The sequence below is a fragment of the Podospora pseudocomata genome (assembly GCF_035222375.1).
Source record: "Podospora pseudocomata strain CBS 415.72m chromosome 1 map unlocalized CBS415.72m_1, whole genome shotgun sequence".
Lineage (NCBI taxonomy): Eukaryota > Fungi > Ascomycota > Sordariomycetes > Sordariales > Podosporaceae > Podospora > Podospora pseudocomata.
The window spans coordinates 75,390-92,926 of record NW_026946363.1 but is presented as its reverse complement, the minus strand read 5'-3'; the positions used below and the strand labels follow the sequence as shown (position 1 = coordinate 92,926).

At 53.5% G+C, this 17,537-nt stretch overlaps 5 protein-coding genes across 5 annotated transcripts; 3 read left to right on the top strand and 2 right to left on the bottom strand.

Annotated features, from left to right (window-relative positions):
• Window positions 1-961: 961 nt before the first annotated feature.
• Window positions 962-7,876, top strand: QC762_103040 (uncharacterized protein; the record flags this gene model as incomplete). The annotated part of the gene is made up of 4 exons (XM_062884686.1): window positions 962-1,197; window positions 1,429-2,152; window positions 2,339-7,648; window positions 7,712-7,876. The coding sequence occupies 4 exons, from the start codon at window positions 962-964 to the stop codon at window positions 7,874-7,876; spliced, it is 6,435 nt and encodes a 2,144-aa protein (XP_062747571.1).
• Window positions 7,877-8,493: 617 nt separating this feature from the next.
• On the top strand, window positions 8,494-9,330 carry QC762_103030 (uncharacterized protein; the record flags this gene model as incomplete). The annotated part of the gene is made up of 2 exons (XM_062884685.1): window positions 8,494-8,711; window positions 8,916-9,330. 2 exons carry the CDS (start codon window positions 8,494-8,496, stop codon window positions 9,139-9,141), a joined length of 444 nt encoding a protein of 147 aa, XP_062747570.1. The 3' UTR covers window positions 9,142-9,330.
• A 125-nt stretch (window positions 9,331-9,455) lies between these two features.
• Window positions 9,456-10,625, top strand: QC762_103020 (uncharacterized protein). Its single transcript, XM_062884684.1, has 4 exons — window positions 9,456-9,702; window positions 9,767-9,826; window positions 10,131-10,244; window positions 10,303-10,625. Exons 1-4 carry the CDS (start codon window positions 9,675-9,677, stop codon window positions 10,356-10,358), a joined length of 258 nt encoding a protein of 85 aa, XP_062747569.1. The 5' UTR covers window positions 9,456-9,674; the 3' UTR covers window positions 10,359-10,625.
• Window positions 10,626-10,858: 233 nt separating this feature from the next.
• Window positions 10,859-14,706, bottom strand: QC762_103010 (uncharacterized protein; the record flags this gene model as incomplete). The annotated part of the gene is made up of 2 exons (XM_062884683.1): window positions 10,859-14,442; window positions 14,514-14,706. 2 exons carry the CDS (start codon window positions 14,704-14,706, stop codon window positions 10,859-10,861), a joined length of 3,777 nt encoding a protein of 1,258 aa, XP_062747568.1.
• An 821-nt stretch (window positions 14,707-15,527) lies between these two features.
• FPR3 (peptidylprolyl isomerase fpr3) lies at window positions 15,528-17,520 on the bottom strand (the record flags this gene model as incomplete). The annotated part of the gene is made up of 3 exons (XM_062884682.1): window positions 16,954-17,520; window positions 16,453-16,902; window positions 15,528-16,394 (listed from the first exon to the last, which is right to left on the bottom strand). Exons 1-3 carry the CDS (start codon window positions 17,035-17,037, stop codon window positions 15,528-15,530), a joined length of 1,401 nt encoding a protein of 466 aa, XP_062747567.1. The 5' UTR covers window positions 17,038-17,520.
• Between the last annotated feature and the right edge of the window lie 17 nt (window positions 17,521-17,537).

The following is a 17,537-nucleotide window of genomic DNA, read 5'->3' as shown; positions in this document are numbered from 1 at the left end:
GGTTGAAGGGATTCAGGGTTGAGTTGACTGCCCGGGCCATGTTCCGCGGGTGTGAGTCCGTGCTGGAGGGTGGATTCCCGTCCAGCCTTGAAAGCGCACGGTCTTTTCAGATTTGGTGTATCAATCGAGGTTCGAGATGGTTGTAAACGAAGAGCAGAAGATTCAGTGAGAGATACATATATCACAGGATATGGGCACCGTCAGCAACTTCTAGACCAAGTACTGGTGTACACACTACTGCTCGACTGCTCGATATCGGACAATTGTTGTTGGGAGGTTAGGTAGGTATAACGATTGGCGGAATTCCAATTGGTGTTTGCTGGGCCATATCATTGGATAAAGATCTTTGCCATTTGATGTCTCTGATCAGGCCGTTGGTTAGCATAGGTGATGGGATTCAGGGTTCCCCACCCTGCTGATGCTGTGCGCACACAAGAAATGCAGATGGAGCCTCTCCGCACCGCCCGGACGCACACACAAGCGCGCCCCATACCACGCTGCTGAGTGCGCCCACAATCCACAGAGGCCCCGGGCAACAGATCCACAGCAGCCGATGCCCACCAGAAGTGCCCGCGTGGGTGGGCGTCTCACTCACACTTTTCGCCTATTCGCACCGTCATCCTCTCGAGACAGGATCCCCAAGAACTGTCCACCACTACTGAGGTGCCTCGCCGAACTGAACCCGTAGGTAGCCTTGATTTCCACACTTGTTGTCCCCGCTCGCATATCCATATACTTGGCACCGCTGTCAGCCATCGCAGCCATAGCATCCACATCCACATCAACACCAACACCTCAGCCCGGCCCATCTTCCATCCCCGACGCCGACGACCTGTACTCCTCAAGCGACCGACCCGGCGGGCATGACCTGACAGACTGATAACCCCGAGACGTGGAATGGCCGTGGTCCGCTAACGGTTGATCGGTTCCCTTGTTCCCGCTCGGCCTGTTGCTGGCGACAATGCCCCGGAATGACGCCAGTTCCCGCTTCAGCTCTATGACGGGCTCCAGCACCGACAGTGCGAGATCCAACATCACTGTGAAGCCGCTCCCCTCTCTCCCTCCATCGGCGTCATCCTCTTCTCCTTTCGCCGCCTCCTCAAACCAAACCAGCAATGCGTCCCGGTCCGCTTCTCATGGCTCGCGCAGGGCTGCCCCCTCGCGCCTCAAGACTGACGAGAATGGCCAATTAAGTCGGTGAGTCCATGTCTCGCACTTGATGCCAGCACGCCGTCTGAAAAGTGAGAGAGCACTGGCCGAGTTGAGACCACGCATCTATCCGAGACCGCCGCCGGCTTGCTCTTTCACTTCTCATCCCTGACCGACTCTACCTCTCTACCTCATTCCGCCTGCTCCCTTTCATTCCCCAAAGTTGCTTCTTTCCCCGCGGTCCCCGGACGAACACGAACTGACGGGTGCCTTCTACAGGTCTTTCAAGGATTCTGATGCTCAAGTCTCGCCGACCTCCACCTCGCGCCTTGCGCTTTCGCCTTCTTCCATCACCTCCAGCAATTCCATTCGCGAACACCGAATGAGCGACCTGGCTGACTACCGACGCGACTTGGCCATCCTCGACCCCGCCGGAGGAAGGACATTGCGAACTCAACAAAACAACCCGTCCTCTGGCTCTTTAAGTCAGATCGCGCCCTGGATGGCGGCCGCACCGACGCCGGCTAGTTCAGGGCCGTTACCCACTAGCTTTTTCAACGACTCGACAGACAATCTGTCACTTAGCTCGCAAACTTCGCCGGGTCTCCGCAATGCCACAGCGCGACCGTCCCAAACGACGACCGGGAGTACTGAATCCCCAGAAACCTTGTATTTCACCGATGAAAGACGTCCGTCGATTGCGAGCATCACCACAACTGCAAGTAGCCAGGGCTCGAGGGCGAGTGGTGCCAGAGGCGGGATTCGAAAGCTCCAGGGGTTTTTCGGAGAGGAGTTTCCGGGTCGTGATTCCTCCGAGATCAGTCTCTCTCATCCCATCGTGGGGAAAGAGCACCGCTCGCATTCTTACAGCCATGCACGGCCACATCGGGATCGCAACTACTCTAATGCCACAGATCACGGCAGGGACGCATCACCGGCCTCCAGGCCTCGAACACCCGTACCGAAGCCGGAAGTTGTGCCTTTCCTGTATCAGGAAGCTGACGTAGGTTTAAACCCCACATCTGGTCTCGGCATTCTCAAGCTACTACCCTACAACCCCTTCTCATCTTGCTACCCCTACCATTGCGCATGTTTCTTTATTTGACCCGTGCAGTCTTTAAACCCACAGTTATCTCCCGAGTCCGTGTTTACCTTGCGGTTCTTCGTTTACCTAACCATCACATCCTAGGATATCGCGCGCTACGGAGAAGCACCCGTCCGAGACATCCTGAGTGGGCCGGATCGCGAACGCTTCGTCAATGATAGCTCCCAGCAAAACAATCCGCCAAAAACGTCGGGTTCGGGCCGTTCCGGACACTCAATTGGTGTGCATTTGACCGGACACCATCACAGACACAACAAGAGCAACGAGGATCCTCGGTCCCTTCGGCCCTCTGTCAGTCGGGAAGACTCGACGATAAGCGTTCCGAAGGATCGGAACGGCTCCTCCACCATGTACGGCACCCGGTCCCGTGCACAGAGTCCCGCTCCGAGCACAACCGGTAGTTATTGGGGCCACAAGAGCGGTAGTACCGACGGCCAAACCTCACCCGGTCAACCGAAAAAGAGCTTCCTTGGACGGCTTGGAAGAAGGCTCAAAGAAAAGGACGATGCTCCAGATCTGAAGAAACTCGGTCCAGCGTCCCAGTCCTCTTTACATTCCCGGCCCTCCCGACAAGAGCTCTCCAAAGCTGACGGCCAGTTCGCGCGAGGTGCGGACGGGAAATACCAGCCTGATGTTCGGGATGGTATTCGCCCGGATCTTGCCCGTCCAGCTAATGGACCTCAAACGTTCAACAAGTTTTCCCTTTCCAAAAAGGCCCCTAGAAGCAAGACGCAGGATGACCTGGACGAAGCTATTGGCCCCACCGATAGGCAAGATGGCGGCACCATGTTTCACCTCGACACCAATCTTAATAATATGGATGGTATTTTGAGCAAACCGGCGCCGCTCACCCCAATGAACGCTCATGAAATCTTTGACGAGGTCGGCTCAGGCAAGGGATCAATCAGTTACCCGAGTTCCAATGGGGCATGGAATGCACCGGACAGCTGGGCTGTACTGCGAGATGACGACGCCGGGGCCCAGCTCCCAGACACAGAGGACATTGGAAGCCCGCCGAGGCCGGAGGAAAAGCAACACAACTATTGCATCCGGGTGTTCAGGGCAGATGGCACGTTTGCGACCCTGCAGATGCCACTCCTGACGAGCGTCTCAGAGCTCATCAACCAAATTGTCAAGAAGTCATACTTGCAGGATCCGGATAAATTCAAGCTGGTCTTGAAGAAACATGATCTCTACAAAGTCCTCCAAAGCACCGATCGTCCACTGCTGCTACAAAAACGGCTCTTGGAACAAGTGGGATTCGAAGAGCGTGACAGGATAGAGGACATCGGCCGCGAAGACAACAGCTACTTGTGTCGATTCCTTTTCTACCCCTTCACCGACAACAGCTATGAAGTGATGGATCAAATGGAGTTCCTTCGGTCCCAGAAAAACAACCACATCGACCTATCAGGCCGCAGCCTGTCTGCCATTCCGGTTCAACTCTATCCAAGGGCGAACGAAATAATCTCTCTCAACTTGTCCAGAAACTTGTCGCTCCAAGTCCCGCGAGATTTCATCTCGGTGTGCCCAAATCTGCGCGACATCAAATTCAACAACAACGAGGCTCGAGCTTTGCCCAAGAGCTTCGGATATGCCAGCAGACTCACCATGTTGGATGCCTCAAACAACCGTCTGGAGAGCTTGGAATCTGCGGCTCTTCACAATCTCACCGGCCTTCTCAAGCTTAACCTGGCGAACAACAAGCTCAAGCAACTACCGAGAGAGTTTGAAGCTTTTGCTGTGCTTCGAACGCTCAACATATCCTCCAACCTCTTGAATAACTTCCCTCCCTTCTTGGCCAAGCTGGAAAATCTTGTGGATCTCGATCTGAGCTTCAACACGATCCAAAGCCTACCAGATAATGTCGGCCAGATGACGAGTCTCGAAAGGCTTGTCATTACCAACAATGAGCTCTCTGGTTCATTGCCCCCGTCTTTCAAGAACTTGCGCAGTCTCCGTGAGCTGGATATCAAGTACAACGCCATCTCCAATATTGACGTGATCTCCCAGCTGCCCAAACTAGAGATTCTTTCGGCCACCCGCAACAACATTTCCCAGTTCAGCGGCACGTTTGAACGGGTCAGAAGCATCAAGCTGAATTGGAATCCCATCACCAAGTTTGAGATCAAGGCCCCGGTTCCTACCCTCAAGGCTCTCAACTTGTCCAACGCCCAGCTTGCAAGTATCGACGAATCGTTCCACAACATGTCCAACTTGGAACGATTAGAGCTCGACAAGAACTACTTCGTCTCACTGCCCGCTCACATTGGTAATCTTCGAAGGCTCGAGTACTTCAGCATTGCGCACAACTCGGTAGGTGAGTTGCCTCCCGAGATCGGATGCCTGACCGAATTGAAGCGGCTGGATGTTCGGGGCAACAATATTCGAAAGCTTCCCATGGAGCTGTGGTGGGCAAACAAGTTGGATTACCTCAACGCATCCTCCAACGTGCTGGAGAATTTTCCAAAACCCGCATCCCGCGCACCCCATCCTCCTGGAGAAACAAATGGCAATACGAGCTTCCCAACTGGCAGAATTGGACCACCAACCGGCGCCCTGTCTCAGACACCAAGCGCCGAGGAGCTCAACGATCCTTCAAGACGTCCAAGTCAGGCTTCGAGTAGCCTGCTCAGCGTTGGGCCATCTCCCGTTCCAGGGGGTGCTGACAGGAAGAGCTCTATGGTGTCTGTTTACGGGAAGGGTGGGCGAAAAACCTCCGTCATCTCCAGATCAACCACACAGAGCAGCACCGCCCTGGCGACGCCGACAGCCAGCTCTAGGAAAGATTCGAGCCATACACAGCGACTAACTAATACCTTTGCCGGATCGCTTCGATACCTATACATGGCTGACAACCAGCTCGACGATGACTGTTTCGATCAGCTGTGTATGCTGGAGAATCTTCGTGTCCTCAATCTTTCCTATAACGACTTGAGTGACATGCCACAACGTTCCATCAAGTCCTGGCCACAACTGGTCGAGCTGTACCTGTCAGGGAATGAACTTGCAAGTCTGCCTGCCGACGACTTGGAGGAGTACAGCATGTTGCAGACGCTCCACATCAATGGCAACAAGTTCACCAATTTGCCTGCCGACATTTCTCGAGCCAAGAAGCTCACTGTTTTCGACTGTGGCAGCAACTCTCTCAAATACAATATCGCCAATGTGCCGTACGATTGGAATTGGAATCTTAATCCCAATCTTCGGTACCTCAATTTGTCTGGAAACAGACGGCTGGAGATCAAGCAAAGTTCCGTTCCCACGGCAGCTCAGAATCGCGAGCAATACACCGACTTTGGTAGACTAACCAATCTTCGAGTTTTGGGTTTGATGGATGTGACGGTTCTCAACTCTACACTGCCTGATCAAAGCGAGGACCGCCGTGTAAGAACGTCTGGCTCTTTGGCAGGGTACATGCCCTATGGCATGGCCGACACTCTGGGAAGCAAGAACGAACACCTCTCCACCATCGATCTTGTTGTCCCGCGCTTCAACTCGAATGATTCGGAAACTCTTTTGGGTTTGTTTGATGGCCAGGCGCTCAGTAGTGGTGGCTCTAAGATCGCCAAGTATCTCCAAGAGAACTTTGGGCATATCTTCTCTCAGGAATTGAGGGACCTGAAGAATACCGAGAATCCTGCCGACGCGCTGAGACGGTCCTTCCTCTCACTTAACAAGGACCTCATTGCCGCCGGAAACACACACACCGAGGACAGGTCTTTGATGGTGCATCGCGGCTCGACGGCCCCTCTTGTCCTCAGCAGAGAGGATCTGAACTCGGGTGGTGTCGCCACGATTGTCTACATTCAGAACCAGGATCTGTATGTCGCCAACGTTGGTGATGTACAAGCAATGATCATCAAATCAGACAGCACCCACGTCATGTTAACAAAGAAGCATGATCCTGCCGACCCCAACGAGCGCACGCGTATTCGAGAAGCCGGCGGGTGGGTATCTCGGAACGGCCGACTCAACGATCTTTTGGAGGTATCACGAGCCTTTGGCTATTTGGACCTGATGCCCGCTGTCCAGTCGGCACCAAATATCGAGAGACATACGATCGGGGAGCATGATGAGATGATCTTGATTGCAACCAGAGAAGTGTGGGAGTATCTTCCAAAAGACGTCCTTGTCGATGTCACCCGTTCGGTGCGCCAGGATCCAATGCGTGCAGCTCAAAAAGTCCGAGATTTGGCCATGGCGTATGGGTGCTCCAACAAGATGACGGTCCAGATGCTGGGCGTTTCCAACCTTAAGGCAAGAAGGGAGCGCTCACGGCAGCACAAGGGGCAGAGCATGCCAGTCTACGCCTCACTTCAAGACGACGGCGGCTCGTCAACTGGCATGAGGAGAGCCCGAAAGGCAAGGGATGGCCCTCTAGACTCGACGCTTGGACGACTCGATGCAGAGGTGCCTGCTCCCACAGGTCTCATTGCTATTGTTTTCACAGACATCAAGAACTCGACACAACTATGGGAAACGTATCCTGAAGCCATGAGGACGGCCATCAAGAATCACAATGAGCTTATGCGACGTCAACTGAGGACCATTGGTGGTTTCGAGGTCAAGACAGAAGGTGACGCTTTCATGGTCTCCTTCCCAACTGCTACGTCAGCTCTCTTGTGGTGCTTTGCCGTCCAATGCAAGCTGCTCCACTTGGACTGGCCGGCCGAACTCTACAACTCGGTCAATTGCCAACCAGTGTACGATCGTGATAATAACCTGATCTTCAAGGGTCTGTCGGTGCGCATGGGCATTCACTGGGGCGAGCCTCTCTCAGAGCCTGACCCCGTCACTCGCCGGATGGATTACTATGGCCCGATGGTCAACAAGGCCAGTCGTATCTCGGCCTGTGCGGATGGCGGACAGATTGCCGTGTCTTCTGACTTCATTGCGGAAATTCAGCGGTGTCTCGAACACTATCAGGAGCCGACGAGCTCGGCTGTTGACCTCAATGAAGACAGTTTCGCGACCGCCATCCGGAGTGAGCTGCGCAGCTTGAGTGGGCAGGGGTTTGAAGTCAAGGACATGGGCGAGAAGAAGCTAAAGGGCCTGGAAAACCCCGAGTTTATCTACTCACTCTATCCCCATGCACTCTCCGGCAGAATCGAGACCCACAGCAAACACGAGAAGGAGCAAGCCCAGGACCTCAGGGAGATCAGGCCTGCTATCTTGAGCCCCGGGAGCGAGCTTTCGGTTGAACCAGATGACATATGGAGTCTCTGGAGAGTGGCTCTGCGCTTGGAAATGTTGTGCAGTATGTTGGAGGATAATAGCAAAGCGCTTCAGCCACCAGAGACAGGTCTCCTAGACAGGATGAGGCAACGGGGAGGAGAGGTGTCGGAGGACTTTTTGGTCAACTTCCTGGATCATCAGGTTAGCCGGATCGAGGTATGTTTCTTGTCTTGGTTTGAACAAATGTAGTGTTGTATGATGCATGCTAACATTATGCAGACGTGCATCAACACGATATACATGCGTCACCTCGTCTCGCAGAGCAGCACAGGGTCCAATTTTGGCGCGTTGCGGGGACCGATGGACGAGGTTCTCAAGGTGGTTGCCGAGCAGTTCCAGCTGGTAGCTGAGTACAAAGCGCGGTATGGTGACCTCCGTGCTTGAGTTGGCTATGCCTGCCTTGCTGTCCTCGGTTTTTTTGATGCTTTTGTTTTTTGGCTTGCTGTTTTCTACGCACCTTGTCATCCAATACCCCGGAACCTATAAAGTGTGGCTTTTTATTGCTCTTGTTCCTCCTCTCTCCCTTCTTGCAAGGCAGGCGGGCGGTCGTGGTTTCGATGCTGCGTTGGACTTTTGAGTTTCTCTCCAGTCCCGCCATTGCAAAGTCGATTAATCCTCTGATACCTCTACAACACGTATTTACGGCACACACATCATTACGTTATATACCATTAACCAGTATTGTTGCGGCAAACACCGGCAAGGACGGATAATTCTTGGGAGAAGAGGAGAGCCTCTAGAAATCCGTTTGGTTTCGAGTTAGTTGGTACTTTAGCATTTTTCTTAATATTTTGGAGGGGCTGAAGAAGCAGCAGGCGGGTTTTGTTTCGAATGGATGGACGGAAGGGTTTTGATACCGTATCGGGCAAACGAACGGATGAATCTGGCCTGTTGGTTTTTTGTTCTTGTTTTTCTTTTCTGCAAGTCTTTTTGGTTTCTCTTTTTACAACGTTGAAGTTACAAGTAACGGAGCATTAGCATGGCAAAAGGCGGGCAAAGCGATGGATTACACACACTACACTCAGGATGGACGGGCTCAATTTCTACACCCTTTTTCTTTTTGCACCAAAGCTAACATTCGGTTTATCAATGTGGGGTTTGTTGTCACACATCAAATGGAGTCTTTTCCCGAAACACCGTTGGTTGAACTTTATCTGGGCTGCTGGACTGGAACTGGAACTGGACTTTACTGGACTGGGATTACAAAGCATTGTGTCAAGTGGGGTGAAGGTTTTCATTTTTACGGCTTGTTTGCTGGTTTTGTTTGTTTATTTAGCGATGAAATTCTTGCTTTGACAGCTGAAAACACCAGTTTTAGTTAGGCGTGCGTTGCAATGGTTGATTGTTTTTTTTATTGTTGTTTTGATCACAGCAACGCGCTCTTGAAGATCAGGGATGAGACTAACTCCAGTTGTTATTACAGCTTTTTCCAGCACGTGTGCTCGTGCTTGCGAGATTTTCTGAGTGCAGGCTATGCATTGCTGCATGTCCTGGACACGGTCGAGGTGGAATCGAAGAACTTTTGGAATGCGGAAGAATGGCGGTGTTATGATTACTTACCTGATCTGGAATACAGGGTGGTGAGGGTGCCTGCTAGTAGGGTTGGGTATATGGTACCGCCATCGGAGTTGATTTTTCTCGTGGGGTGAGTAATGGGACGGGTGATGAGTGACAGAAGTTGGTATTCACAGAGTTTTGTGGTTCTTGTGTTTCTAACTCTGTTGTTGTGGGACTGAAATGTAACATTTAGCATGTATCGATGTATGTTGAGGAGTAAATAAACAGGTTGTTGATGGACTGAGGATGTTTGCCAGCACAATTTCAGGGGTAAATAGGGGGTTGAACTCCACTTTCCTCTTATTCCAGGGGTTAGGGTTCTACTGTACCTCTGCACACTGTCACATGACGTAACTCCCTTTTTGATGAACGGCTGCCCCACAATAAATCTGTCCTCTGCGCGTCGCATTGGCTGACGCACGGCGGTTGAAGCTCAAGCCGCCAAGTTGACTGTAAACGTCCACCTTTGTGTTTCTTACTGGCGACACCGCGACACGACGACAATCGCGACGGCAGCAAACATACTCCCTGTATAGCGATATAAACCACACCAATAACCGGCGATATATTGTCACCCAAACCACTGCGAGAAGAAGGGGAGCTACCCTCTTGAAGTAAAGCGAAGATGTCTTTTCTGGGGAAGATTCTCTATGGTATGCTTCTCCTTGTTCTCCCCCCCTTCTCTATCAAGCATGCTAACGTCTGTGCAAAATAAAGTGACCGTCCTGATTCTCAACGCCATCGTCGTCCTGTCAGAGGACCGCTTCCTCGCTCGCGGTGCGTTTATCCCCAACATTCCCCCGGTGTTCCCGAACCCATAGTCCTATTCCAACTCCGACAACCACAGCTCAACCGATAGAGAGGGTCAAACCTTCACAAATGGGGGGGTCCTTGAACAAACTCTGGCGGGAGGGTCGCGCTTTGAGGGCACCACCTCGTTGGGATGCTGTGCTCGATACCAACACGGAGCAAAACTAGACACCGGTCAACGAGGTCGGAAAAGTGGCCCTGCTGCTTTCACCACGACATACAACAGCACATGACTATCCAGTACAGGAAACACTGACTCTTTGACCGACAGTAAACCTCACCCCCGCAACCCACAACCGCTCCTTCGGCGGCCCCGGCGGCGTAGACAGCAGCGTCAAGTACAATGCCATCCAGCTGATTGCCTCGATCCGGACCTTGATGAGGAGTATGTACTCTCCTCACGTACCCCGCACTTTCGCCACCGTCACTAACAAGAGAGTTAGTACCATTAATTGTGATCAATACCCTCATCATAGTGTATGAGCTTGTTTTGGGCTAAAGGTTTGCGGTTTGGAGGTGGACAGTGAGGAAATGGAGGTGGAAGTCACGAGAGCACGCACACCACTTCATAAAGATCATGTGGGAAATTGCTTTGGGTTGGAGGTTGGCAAAATGAGGCGCTAATAGATGGATGAGTGTCGTTGGCATGACGAAAATATACACTAATGGATACGACAAGCTACTACAATGCATGATGTTGGGTCTTTTACACCGCCCTCCGAGTCTGCAGAAACAAGTGAGAGATTACAACTACTATTAACTCTACTTCTGGTGGTATCATAGGTAGGCTGTTTACTATCTAATAATACTGTTGTTGTACGTATCCCATCTACCCAACAAACGCCCAAAAAACAAGATTGCCCCCCGTCGTTCATAATCATCACCTCACGACACACCCATCCTGCCCTTGTTCTTCAGATCAAAGCCTGTCTCGCCAGCCCATACTCCGGCATCATTCCCTCAAGCCCCAGCACCACCGCCCTGCTTATTACCGCCAACCTATCGCGGTGGTGGTGCCTGCGGCTGTGCTTGTGGTGGCATGGAAAACTGTCTCGAGACTTGACTCTGTACGTACTGGCTCTGATAAGGGGAATAGTTCCGGGCTTGTTGCGGTGGCGGTGGACGAAATGGAGGTAGTTGAAAGTGTCGAGAATCCGGTTGCTGCTGCTGCTGAAACGGAAATGATGAAAACTGCCGCGGCGGTAGTGGGTGATACTGAGGATGATGAACATGTGTGAACTGCGGTTGGGGAGCTACCGGTGGTGGTCTCCAAAACGGATCAGGTTGAAACACATGCCCCGTCATGGGAGGCAGCGCATGAGGCGGTGGTAAATGAACATGAGGCGGCGGTAAGTGAATCTGCGGATGCGGTCCCCATCGATACGTAGGCGAGGAATTACTCTCGGGAGATCCGTCATACCCCCCATCCATACCCACCGCCCCAACATTCACCACCTGCCGCGGTGTCTGCATCTGCACCTGTTGCTGAGGAGAATGCTGGACAGGCTTCGGTTTCATCACCGACGTCCCATCCAACCCAACATTCTCCTGACCACCCCCACCACCACCACCACCAAGCACCTCGCCCCCATTCAACCCGCGACAGCCAACCCACTCATACCCAGCAAACGCCGTCCGTCTCCTCACACCCATCGCCACCTTTCCCATCTCCTTGTCCCTCAAAATCTTGTCCCTCGGCCTCTTCTTCTTCTTCTCCTCCTTCTTATCTTTGGCGGCGTCCCCCTTGGGCTCCCCATCCCGAAACACCCGACACCCGTACCGAAGCAAAAAAGCCTTCATCACCTCCTTCTCCTCCTCCGTAACCCCGCACTCCGGGCTAGCCTTGTCAATCTCTTTCTCCAACCCCATGTAATAGTCAATATCAAACGGCGCCTGTCTCATCGCCTCCATCACCCACCTCTGCAGACTCGGCCTCCTGCCCAGCTTACCGAGGAACCTCTCCTTTTCCTCTTCTCGCCTCCTCTCCTCCATCAGCTTCTGCTCCTCAACCATCTGATCCAACACCCGTTTGCTCAACCCGTGATACCCCTCCTCCTCAAGCCTCCTATTCTCAATCTCATCCTCATCGTCCTCCTCCTCCTCCGACAGCTTGTCCTCCAGAGAGCTCTCACTCCAATCACTCAAGCTCTCGTCATCAAAATACGTCGCATCGTCCGGCGAGTCCAGCACGGGAACATGCGGCGGCGGCATCTGGTGCAAATGCTCCCACGCAATTGACCTAAACCACTTGTGCCCCTTGATATCCTCAGCATCATTAGGGAACACAAACTTGTCCACATATTCCTTCGTCCACCGTGTATCCTTCTGCGTCTGATGCTGCTGCTGCTGCTGCGCCGGGCCACCACCACCAGTACTAATATTCCCCGGCATAGTAGCAACCCCCAAAGCAGGCAGACTCGGCGCCGACATCGAACTCGTCATCCCCCTTTGATTCTGCCCCCCCGGCCCAGTCCCAATCTGCCCAATCATGTCCTTCATCTTGTACGCCTTGCAAGACAACCTGTCCTCTTTGTCCACAATCAAACTGACCAACAAATTCCGACACCTCGTCGACACCGCCGGCCCCTGCCTCGGAAAGCGAAACGTCTCCCGGTGGTTCAGAATATTCTTCTTGGTCACCGACCTCCCCTCCTCGCTGTAGAACGGCGTGCTCCCGTACAGGCACTCGTACAGAATCACCGCCACGCTCCAGTAGTCGCACCTCGCATCATAACACTCCCCCTTGACCACCTCGGGAGCCATGTACTGACTCGTACCCATAATACTCACCGCCGCCCCCCTGTTCCCGTTCCTGTTCCTCCAGCTCAGCAACGGCTCCCTCTTTTCATCCCCCTCCACCCCGAGCCCAACCCCAACCTTGGGCTGATGCTTCCCAATCCCCGTCATGATGCCACTCGTCCACTTCAGCACCGCAGCCGTGCTCCTGCTCTCCTTCCTGTCCTGCTTATCCCCCACCACGTTCAACCCCAGCCTATTCACGAGCGAATACCGGTGACTAGTAAAATAGGCCAAGTCATGCGACCAATGCCCATCAAACGCCAGCCCAAAGTCCGAAATCTTCAGGTGTCCGCTCGCCGATATCAAAAAGTTGTCAGGCTTGATGTCCCGGTGTATAAACTTCAACGAATGCGTCGCCTCCACCGCCAGAATCATCTCGGCAACATAAAACTTGGCCACCTCTTCCGGGAGCGTAGTCTCCCGAATCAAAAACCCCAGAAAGTCCCCCCCCGGCATGTACTCGGTAACCAAGTACAAATTCTTCAAGTCCTGAAACGCCGCCACGAGCTGAACAACCCACTGACACCCCTCGCTCGCGATCAAAAAGTCCCTCTCCGCCTTGAGATGCCCCTCCTGCTGCGTCTTGATCATCTCCCCCTTCCGTATACACTTCATGGCAAACACCCCTCCCCCACCACCACTCTGCCTCACCAGCTTCACCACCCCAAAACTCCCCTTCCCCAAAATCTGCACCTCCTCAAACCCATTCTCCCTCGCCCCGTCCACCCCCTCCCGCATCAGCAACCCCGCCCCCCTAGCCTTCAAAACCCTCGTCTCCCTCAGGTGCCGAGTCTCCTGTTTGAAAAACCCTTGTCTGACAGCGGCAATCTGCCCACTGGTCAGCAACCCCCCCTTTCTCGTCTCCTTCCCCCCCCTGGCAGCCGCCGCATCCACAAAAAGCCCATTCTCAAACCCCTGCCTCCTCTTCTCTCTATCCGTTGCCCCAAGAGCAAACTTCTCCTGAAAATACCCCTCCAGCGCGATCTTGGCCGCAGCCGCCTTCTCCACCGTCACGATCGAAGGCGTGACAAGATCAAAGGGCGATTCCTGTATAGTCGTCAAGGCAGAGTCTGGACTGGGAGAGGTGGAAGTGTCATCAATATGGTTCTGCGGCGGGTTCTCCCTGTGGTGTTGCTGGCCATGATTGTGGCCATGATGGGCATGATGACGAATGATTGGATTCGAACAAGATGACACCCCCGACAACGGCAGCGCGATGTTGTGCTGGTGATTACCGTGCCGGGCGGTTTGCTTCAACCTCTCGGGCGGGGATCCCCCTCCTCCCCCTCCCCCTCGCCTCTGATCCTTCATCATCCACGAATCCATCGACGTCTGCCCAGTCGAGTTCTTGGGCGAGGTGTTCGCCGAATTATCCTGCGGCGTGCTCGGCATGCTCGAAACCGTCGTCGTGTCTGTGTTCTTCGCCGTGGTGGTGGCGTCGGGGGTGATGACCTGCGGTGGTGACAACGGAAAAGATTCAATATGCTGCACCACTGCTGCCTGTTCTTGCTGCTGCTGCTGCTGCTGCTGGTGATGATGATGATGATGATGATGATGATGATGATGAGGATGACGTTGCTGAGATGTCTGCTGCTGAAGCTTCGGTCGACGACTCCTCGGTTGGGTGGATCGATGAATAACAGTTGGCTCCATGGGAGAAGGAGCACCACGGACGAGGGCACTGGACATTTTTGAAAGTATGCCCCTTGGGATAATTGACTTCGCACCGCGGTGGCCGCTAAGGGGCTCGGCCGGTGTCGTGACGGCGGGTGGCTTGTCAGAGGCTATTTACGTCGGTTCGTATCAGCCCAAACGGTCTTCTCAACATTCCCAACAAGAAAGCTTGGAAACTCACCAAGATTGGTCAACGACTTGAATGCGGAGAATATCCTGAACCTTTTACGAGCGGCGGCCGTGGTGACTTGGATGGAAGCACGGTCGGAGCGGGCAAGGGACCACACCGAGGCGTTGTTGTCGTCCAGTTTGTAGCCGGCGCCTAGAGAGATGGAGGCGATCTCGCTGTGCTGCTGGCCAGTTCTGCTCGTCATGACGGTGCACCTCTGTCCATGGGATAAAAATTACGGGGTGCAATAATGCTGCCGGGTAAGTATTGCGGGATAATCCCCTCCCAGAAAATCCAACGAGAGTCGGGGGTTTGGGACGGGTCGAGATGGAATGATACGGTGACGGGGACAAGATGGGTGAAGAAGAAGTTTGTCGATGGACAACACGGACGTCATGGTCTATCTACGACGGGGCATGGCCTCCGTGAGGCCCCTTCCACAGGCCGGCAATGCCCAACAAGACAGGACGGCTGGGAAGGTGTCGACTACAAACACCTTTCCTCATGGGCGCACTTGCCATTGCTTAGCAGGACGCTGGACATGCCAGGTAAGACGGAACATTACACAGAAGAGACGGAGAAAGAGATACACACATAGCCAGCAAGTACACAGGCGACCACAGTGTTGAGTTCATAGCCGCGCCACAGCGACGAGTATTATTTTCCCCTAAGCAGACAGTAACATAAGAAATTCCCTGAGAGGTAACAAAAAAACCTCCAAACCCAAGTTTTGTTCGCCATTCCATAATGCAATGCAGACCTCGTCATCCCCTTGAACACCGTCTCTTTCTGCTGCCTAAGAGGACAGAATCCTCACAGATCGTGCGCAGGTCAGAAGGTCTCCATGGTGCTGTATATGAAGCAAAAAAAACCGATCAGGCTAACCCGTAGGAAGAGCCTCGAGATATCATAAAAATAAATAAAAATAAAAAAAAGGAAAAGAGCCCGTTGTAAAATACAAGGTTACATGCCACCGAGTCCGACGCCGCGCTCAGGAGACATATATATTCAAGTCACAAAGATCCTTTACTTGATCTCGATGAGCTTGACATCGAAGATGAGAGTGCTGTTGGCAGGGATGCCGGGGAGGGACTTGCTGCCGTAGGCGAGGTGGGCGGGAATAGTCAACCGACGCTCGCCACCGACGGCCATGCCGAGAATACCAATGTCCCAGCCCTTGATGACCTCACCCTTGCCAATCTTGAAGCTGAAAGGCGCGCCCTTCTTGTTGGAATCAAAAACCTTGCCGTTCTGGAGCTTGCCAATGTAACGCATGCCAACGCGGTCGCCGTTCTTCACGGTGCGGCCGGTACCAGCCTTGCGGTCGTCGATGGTGACACCGTTGACAACCTTGACACCAAGAGCCTTCTTCTCGGCGGGCTTCTCAGCAGCCTTGTCCTTAGCAGGGCCGGTAGGGCCTTGCTCAAGGTTCTTGGCGAACTGGACCTTCTTATCACCCTTGGTGGAGGGAGACTCCTTGGCCTCAGTAGTAGCAGCCTCGCTCTTGTTCTTCTTCTGCTTCTTGTTCTTCTTCTCGTCCTTGGCGATCAACTCGTCGAGGCCCTCGGCCTCCTCCTCAGCGGCTCTCTTCTTGCCCTTCTTCTTGGTATCGACGAGCTTGGGAGCCTCCTCCTCGTCGGTGTCGATCTCCTTGATGCGCTCAGCACCATCGATCTCGTCGAGCTCATCGCTCATGTCATCATCGGAGTCACCCTCGAGGACGGCGCGCATGTCGTCGTCGTAGTCCTCATCGGACTCCTCATCGTCCTCCTCGTCCTCCTCGTCCTCGGTGACCACGTAGTTGCCAGTGACGTAGACAGTGTGGGTACCGGTGACGGTGAAGAAGACCCTCTCGCCCTCGCCAATGACAAGGTCGATGGGCTGCTGGTAGGTCTGTGTTGCTTGTCAGTCTGTGCAAGGCTTTCTTGGGCTGGTTGAAGCTAATACGTACGCGCTCGGTGTCAAGAGTGCAGACAACGAACTCCTCAAGCTCACCCTCCTCCTCATCGTCCTCGTCGCTCTCCTCATCGCTCTCCTCCTCGGCCTCGGCCTTGGCCTTGCCCTTCTTTCCGTTGGGCTTGACGTCCTCCATCTCCTCATCGGACTCCTCCTGGGTAGCCTCCATCAGCTTCTTGATGGCAGCGGCGCGCTTCGCCTTCTTGGACTTGGCGGGGTCGCTGGGGCCGCCGTTGGCCTCCTCATCGGACTCCTCGTCAGACTCCTCGTCGTCGCCGCCGCCGAGAAGCTTCTGGAGGTACTCGTCCTCGTCCTCATCATCGCCCTCGTCGTCGTTGACGACTCTGATGATCTTCAGGGTAGAGCGGTGGACGGCGGGGATGTTGCCCTCCTCATCAGCCTCGGGGGCGGCGGTAGGGTCAAGAGCAGCCATGGTGATGCGAATCTAGAATTGCGCATTAGCAATGGCCTGGCAATTGGGATTGCAGAGACTTACGGTCGCAGGGAACTGGATCTCGGCTGGGACAAGCTGTCCGGGAGGCACATCTTGGCCATAGACGGCGACAGGAAGAAGAGGCATGTTGGCTGAGTTAGAGGATGTTACTTGGTATGTACTAAAAGAAGGAATGGCGATGCGATTTAATGTGCTGAAAAAAAACAGACAGACAATGTGATGATGGTGATGTTGAGTACAGAGAAGAAGAAGAGAGAGGTGCAGGAATCGCAGCAGAAAAAAAATATCCAGCACTTTGCAACCACCTGCAGCGATTCAAGGTTGGCTCCACAAAAAAAGTTTGGGCGGCTCCACTTCAGCATCCGATAAGGCTTATCGGCCGATAGTTTCCACTGGTTTCCCAGCCAATCTGGTGGGGCAGAACTGAGCTGCAACATTCACCACCCAACGGCGGCGCAACAGTGAAGCAATGCGCCAGGGTGAATATCGTGAGCAGATGTCTGGAGGTGTTTTGTTCCCATCTTCCTGAGTGAATTCTGCCATCATCTGTGCTTTCTGAGCATGGAATTGGGTCCATATTTCAGCTTTTGACATCGAGACTCTCTCGAGACCTCTTTGTTGACTTG

Excerpts from the sequence above, each read along its gene's own strand:
- QC762_103020 (XM_062884684.1), top strand. The coding sequence starts at position 9,675 with ATGTCTTTTCTGGGGAAGATTCTCTATG. Across the intron at positions 9,827-10,130 it reads GGACCGCTTCCTCGCTCGCG|TAAACCTCACCCCCGCAACC; the intron begins GTGCGTTTATCC and ends TTTGACCGACAG. Across the intron at positions 10,245-10,302 it reads GATCCGGACCTTGATGAGGA|TACCATTAATTGTGATCAAT; the intron begins GTATGTACTCTC and ends CAAGAGAGTTAG.